Source organism: Trachymyrmex cornetzi, unplaced genomic scaffold, assembly GCF_001594075.2.
Source record: "Trachymyrmex cornetzi isolate Tcor2-1 unplaced genomic scaffold, Tcor1.1 scaffold111, whole genome shotgun sequence".
Classification (NCBI taxonomy): Eukaryota; Metazoa; Arthropoda; class Insecta; order Hymenoptera; family Formicidae; genus Trachymyrmex; species Trachymyrmex cornetzi.
Window position 1 is genome coordinate 403,096 of NW_017295665.1, and position 7,050 is coordinate 410,145.

At 31.5% G+C, this 7,050-nt stretch overlaps 2 protein-coding genes across 4 annotated transcripts in view; one reads left to right on the plus strand and one right to left on the minus strand.

The window, feature by feature from the left end:
• Positions 1–3,039: 3,039 nt before the first annotated feature.
• On the plus strand, positions 3,040–4,247 carry LOC108763364 (uncharacterized). Of its 2 annotated transcripts, XR_001940216.1 has the most exons (4): positions 3,040–3,400; positions 3,548–3,709; positions 3,796–4,050; positions 4,198–4,247. XR_001940216.1 is itself a non-coding variant. In XM_018510900.1 (3 exons), the coding sequence occupies exons 1-3, from the start codon at positions 3,304–3,306 to the stop codon at positions 4,203–4,205; spliced, it is 237 nt and encodes a 78-aa protein (XP_018366402.1). In that variant the 5' UTR covers positions 3,040–3,303; the 3' UTR covers positions 4,206–4,247. The 2 variants fall into 2 exon arrangements, 1 of the variants encoding a protein (XP_018366402.1); XM_018510900.1 differs by lacking the exon at positions 3,548–3,709 and having other exon boundaries at positions 3,919–4,050.
• A 1,857-nt stretch (positions 4,248–6,104) lies between these two features.
• LOC108763347 (uncharacterized) overlaps positions 6,105–7,050 on the minus strand; it is an 11,415-nt gene continuing 10,469 nt past the window's right edge. For both annotated transcript variants that reach the window (XR_001940215.1, XR_001940214.1), the window contains exon 4: positions 6,105–6,346. The gene's annotated coding sequence lies outside the window, so the exon portion shown is untranslated. The remainder of the gene's footprint in view (positions 6,347–7,050) is intronic.

The following is a 7,050-nucleotide window of genomic DNA, read 5'->3' on the forward strand; positions in this document are numbered from 1 at the left end:
ATATTTCTTGACATTTGCCATGATGATCTTGTGTTTCTCGTTTGTCGCCTTACATGATAGGCTGAATCACTATCTATCGATTTCTTCGACTTATCAAGATAACTCGACTCTTGTAAAAGTTTCATTTTAATCGTGTCTCCCGTTACCTCTAGACCTGAATTTTCTAGGGCCATTATCATCGGTTCATACCGTTCAGGAAGCCCGGCCAATAACACGGTACCCAGCCATTCTTGATCAATGTGAAAACCAATACCCGTTAACTGATGCGCAGCAGATATAATTTGATTCACATACTTCTCCATTGAACTACAATTCTCTAGTTTTGTTGTCGTAATTTTACGAAGCAGACCAACCTTACGTGTCAGTCCTTTGTCTTCGAACGCCTCCTGAAGATTGTTCCACGCTTCTTGCGCTGTGGTCGCTTTCGCCACATGTATATATAATGTTTCATCTACACTTAAAATTATCTTAGCCTTCGCCTTTATTATTTTTTCAGCATTTTCTTCTGTTCCGAGTACAGTTTTCCACAAACCATCTATACTGAGTAGATTTTCCATAGCGATTTTCCAAGTAGCATAATTCTCTCGTCCTCGCAATTTATTAATCGGGACAAATGTATTTGTGAATGTATTTGTGTTCGTCGTTTCAGCCATTTTCTCGTTACACGTTGTTCTTCTCACATTGATCTTCGCTTTCGAAGTTGTGAACTAGGAAGTGAACTTTTCTTTTCGTTTCTCAATAAAACCAATTCACTATCGCGAATCCTGGGCCCATAACCAATGTTAGTTTGATTATTTATAAGCAGAGAGTTTTAACAAACACAATTAATAGCCAATAGATCTTTATTAGAAGTATATAAGATGAACACAATAACGAAAAAGCTGACAACAGAATAATAATCGTAACGTAGCAACAAGACAGACGCATGTGCAGCTAAAGTCAAGTCATACCATTCATTCATTTATGCTAAGTATTTAGTATCTCAAGAGCGTATACCAACAAGGACCATATATTGAACAGATATATCATAGCTATACATCCACGATTATACAGGTGTTCGTGGATCATTGAAGTGCAGCGGTTTCCAGACAATTTCAGAAGTCAAGCGTAGTAAATGGCGGTATGCAATCGGATGGGTGACCGCTTTGAAGTACTATGAAATTAAGTTCCCGAATTCAGAGAAAATCTTTTTTTTTTTCATCATAATTTTATGATGTGTACTCTGGAATAAGATATTAATCAATAATAATACTCATTTTAGCAATAAAACTATAAAATTAATTAATTTTATAGCGATTTCGGCTGGAAACACCAACGTGCACTAGTGCTTATTAACACCGTTGTACACTGTTAAAACCTACCACCGCGGCAGTGTATGTTTTGTCAGGCGAACACGAGATTCACGAAATGTGAACCTCATTAACCTACAATTCACTGTTTTATCGGACATTATTCGACGCGTTTTTGCATGAAATGAAAGAATATGGCAAAAAAAGCGTCGCCCTGCCTTATGGCTACTGCATACTGGACGCGATGAGCGATGAGCGACGAGCGATATCCAATAAAAACTCTGCTTTTTCTCACGTGACGACGCAAAGCAAAGCTCTCATTGGATATCGCTCGTCGCTCATCGCTCATCGCGTCCAGTGTGCAGTAACCATTATGATCTGAGATATTAAGCGGTAAAGTTGATGACTATTGAGGTTAGGAAATCTGTCACAGAGACAAAATAAGGTCTATAATTGTACTGTTCCACATGCCCAGGTAGCAAGCTGCATCATTTTGACGTTAAATGACGTCATTTTGACGTCAGCTTGCTACCAGGGTGGGTTTCGACTTCTTCAATGTAATTTTTTATTTTCGCTCTGCCTTTTTTTATGTTCTATCAATATTAATTCGTCACTTGATGACGATGATGTCAAAATTTCCATGAGCACATATAAATCACTCACGATAAAATCAAAATTGACGCTACAAGGATATCAATTTTCAGACGAAGACTATTAGCGTTTTCGATTGAGGTGCACTGGCTGCACTCAGTGTCAAGAGCGTGTTCGATTGGCAGTGCCAATGCGCACTTGGCTAGTGTCACGTGTTCATTTGATCGCACGACACTCGCGTAGTGCGCACTAAGGGTGGAGTCCCATGAAGCGTGTTTGCCGCGTATCGCGTAACCGCGAAAGAGCGTGTTCGATTGGCAGTGCCAATGCGCACTTGGCTAGTGTCACGTGTTCATTTGATCGCACGACACTCGCGTAGTGCGCACTCAGTGCGCACTAAGTGGCACGAGATATTTTGACGGTGCCAGTTCAGTGCACGTTTTATCACAGTTAAGGATATACATAAGGACAAGCAAATCTGCGCAGTTGAATTAAAAACGGGGTCTTGTCCCTATTCTTAATATCTTATACTGTGGTTTTGTAACATTTTGTTGAACATTGCTTCAAAGTGAACAAAAATGAGTTTCAGCTTTAGCACTGAAAATCTTGGCGTATTCTTTTGAACTTGCACTATTCAGTGCAACCCATGGAACTCGTCCAGTGTTGGTGTGAACTGAGTGCGCACTGGTGCGCACTAACTTTTGCCCAATCGAAAACGCTATATGCCTGGCTACGGTCAACTCGATACTACGAATGCTTCGAAGCATTTTTTGATTGGTCAGGTAAAATTCTTTCTTCAAATAAAAGTTTCGAAACATCAAGTGAACCGTACCCGAAATCAGACACTAGCGAAATTAATACCATGTGATCACACACACGCTGCTTTTCAGCGTCTCATGAAAGCACCAAGCCCGACAATTACACTAACTGGCCCCAACAAATTTGTCGGGGCCACTTTGTGTACATTTGTGCTGTGTACCAGATGAACATGTGACACTGGCGAGGAACTGTACCATTCGACCAGCCGAACACACTAATGTGTTGCACCGACACCCGAAATGTACAGTCGGTGCGTCCCAGCCGAAATCATTATGAGTGTAAAAACGAAATGGAAATTATCAAATACATATTTTATTAACAGTACAATAAAATATATTGGGGATTATACGATTTAATCTGTTTTTAATACATTTTTACGGCAATTGTGTATGACAGTTTTATGTGCACTAGTGCATCCCAGCCGAAATCGCTATTCATGTACAACGGTCTTTATATGCACCAGTGCACACTAGTACATCGTAATTAGGTTTGTTTTTTATTGCAGCACTAGAACTGCACTAGAACTGAACTGAACTGAACTAGAACTGAGTTAGGACACAGTACAAATAGGCAATAAAGAACATTATAGTGCAAAGTAACGAACATGGCAGATCATGTTCTATTGGAATTATTAGATTCATCTGACGAAGATGAAGTAGTAATTCCACTATTAGAAGCAATTTTAATCGAAGATAATGATGGTAAGAAATACAAATGACATATATTATTATATTTAGATATTACATATATTATTATATTATCAGTATTATTGTAACATACGCAAAATTTAACCTAACCCTAAGTTTTTAGAATATAACGAAATACAAATATTACATCCACAATTACAGTTAATCAGAAGAATTCAGCACAAAAAGTACAAAATTATATCGAAAATATCGTTACTAATTATGATAACAGAGATTTTATAATGCATTTTCGATTATCCAGAGCAATAACAAACGATTTAATAAATCGATTCAGAGTATCCAATATATTTACTTCTATACAAAGTATGTTTTTATTTAATGAGAAGTTGTATTATTTTTCTACCCGATATCCGACAAATTTAAGCTTTTTTTCTATATATATTTTTTAGATCGTGTACGATATACAAAAGTAACAGCTAAAAAACATATTTTGTGTTATCTGTGGTTTTATATATATATATAAGCACTTTAAACCATAATCACAACAGTGACTGAATTTATTATGTCTTTAGCACATAATGTTATAAGATACCCAACAATAGCAGAAAAAGAAGAAACATCAACTTACTTTTTTCAAGAAAAAGGATTTCCTGCTATAATTAGTAATGCATTCACACTTATATTCATTACTAATATATTGCAAGGTTCTTATAAATATAAATAAAATACAAATAATGCCAATATGAGCTGACAAACAGCTGGTGTCAACTCGTACTGGCATTATTTGTATTCGACTTATATTCAGGTTTTGTTTTTTTTATCTTTTACTTATACATTACTGTTTTTGTAAGTGTTATAGATGGTTCCCATATAAGGATTGACAAACCAATAGAAGATGCCGATTCTTATATTAATAGGAAACAATTTTTTTCATTACATATTCAAGAGACAGTTAATCACAAATTACAGTTCATAGATGTATTTATTGGATATCCAGGCTCTGTACATGATGCTAGAGTGTTAAAAAATTCTTCAATATACAATGATCTACATCAACTTTGTGAAGATTAGTTAGTCCAAAAATGGAAAACAATAAGTGATAATTAATCGTGATAGTTATAAAATAAATCAATATTTCAAAGTTATTAATATTTTTCCAGATAATTATTTCCTTTTGGGGGATAGTGCATATCCTTGTTTAAAACAATTAATCGTCCTATATAAAGATAATGGGCATTTAAACAGAAATCAAAGAGTATTTAATCAGAAATTAAGTTCTTGTCGAGTCAAAATTGAAAACGCATTTGCAAACTTGAAACAGCGGTTTCGCCAACTTTATCATTTTAAATTAAGAGACATCCCACGAATGGTTCGTGTCATACATACCTGTTGTGTTTTGCACAATATGGCCAACGTGCAGGACTTAGCATTGTTTGAAGCACCTATAGACGACGAGCAACCAGATTTAGATGCACAAACCTATTGTATAGATAATTATGAAGTACCAAGAGAATATGAAACAGGCGTACATAAACGAGATCAGATATAATCAGTTATGAAATAACTCGTATTTAAAAGTTACTTAAACATGTAAATAGTTTATCCTGTTAACATAATTTATTCATTTTTTTAATTAGTGCATATATAAATAGTTTTCTGTTAATCTCATTATAGATCTCTTTCTCTCTCCATACTTTTAATTAATGTTATTTTCAGTTACTTAAGGAAGGAAAAGGAAAAACTGATATTTGTCTGGATTTTTGTTACATAAAATTTCGATAAAATTTCTTTTCATTATCAATATTACATATATCAATACATACATCTCAATGATTATTGGTTCTTTTTTTCTTATGTTCTTTAGAAAATTAATTGCATTAATATGTGAACGTAAAAGAAAAAATAATACAAAAATGTAGATTTTAATATACATAATATACTTAAATATCTCTCATATGTCATTAGTATATATTTATATACTCATTTGATTTTAGTATATATTTATATTCTCTTATGTCTTTAGTATAGTTTTTGTATATATATATCTTTTAAAGAATAAAATACATGTAGACCGCACTTTATATGATTATTTTGTTTATTATTATTAAAAAATTCAACACAGTTATAAGTTTTCTTTTTTATTATATAAACCTTTATTTTCATAATAAAATATATATTTTTTAAACATACATTGTTTAGATACAATCTTTAGGAGTATTATAATATTAAACTTTTATTTTTATAAAACAAATTTTTCCAGTAAAACGTGAAGAGAAAAATATATTCTTTAAACGTACTTTATTTAGATATATTCTTTTAAAAAAAATTTTTTTTTTTTGTTATGTACCTACTTTCATTTTTGAAACAAAACAAATTCTCTACACAATAAAATATTAAAAAAATATTCATGAATTTATTTTTTAAATATATGCTTTAAAAGTGTATTGTAATATGAAACATTAATATAGCATATCTTTGATTACAAGAATTAAAAAAAATACACTCATTAAAGTATTCTTTAAAAGTATAAAATAAAACATTAATATTGCATATCTTTGGTTACAAGAGTTGTTTCTTAATAATATTGATTATATTATAACAAAGATATATGTATCAACATATATCTTTAGACAATAACAAAGAAATATGTACTTAATAATAAAAATAAAAACAAAGAAATATGTATTTCCACTTATTTGATTAACATTTCTTGTTAATATATCTATCAATATAACTGTATTAATTATTTTTTTGTTGTAGTTTTATTAATTGCTGTAACAGTTTATTTTTTTCCTCACGCAAATTATTTGCATGTAATAATTGCATTTCGTGTGATTCTCTCATTTTTTTGTATTCTTCTAGTATTTCTTTTTGCATCTCACATTTGGTTTCATTTCCCTTGTATATTTCATTTGATAATTTTTCTAGATTTCGTTGATATGTTTCCAATATTTGTGCTGTAGTGCTCATGTTCCTCTTACAGCTTTTGCTTTTAATTATCTATATATTACAAAGTATATTATTATATTTGTATTGACAGAAAATTAATGTAAAGAAAACAGATCTAGCCATCCGAAATACTACCGTTATATTTGAAGTAATATAGTAATGATTAATTACAAGCTTGATGTTGATTTCTTATAGTCATTTTGAATTCTAATATCAAAAATGTAAATAACAAGAAGGAAACGCGCGATAAAGAATCTAGCATAACACGATAAAATAAAAATATTTGTCAATAAAGTTACGTTTATATCTGAGAAAATACAATTAAAAAATATATCAAAAATTCATCTTTTACTTCAGTAATAATCATACATTTAAAGTAAATTTTGACTTTGTTCTTAATTAGGCAAAATTTACTTTTCCATATATAATTATTTATTCATTATTAAAGCAAAAAGGAATATATTTCGATATATTTTACCATTTTGTTTTAACAATTGCAAACATTATTTTATAAAAAATATTTTCTTTGTAAGGTTTTGCAAACATTTTTTTTTCAAATGTGATTTAATGCTTTGCCTATTTAATTAATTTTTTAATTAAAATACAAAAAACTAAATAACGGGCAATTAAGGCGATGCTAAAGCCCCCCTGTTTTACCACATTCTTATTCGGTGGGTTTTCTCCGTATTGGATGTACGGATTGCAAAAGTATTATTACTTAAATTATAGTACGCACACAGAGGATGTTTGCTACA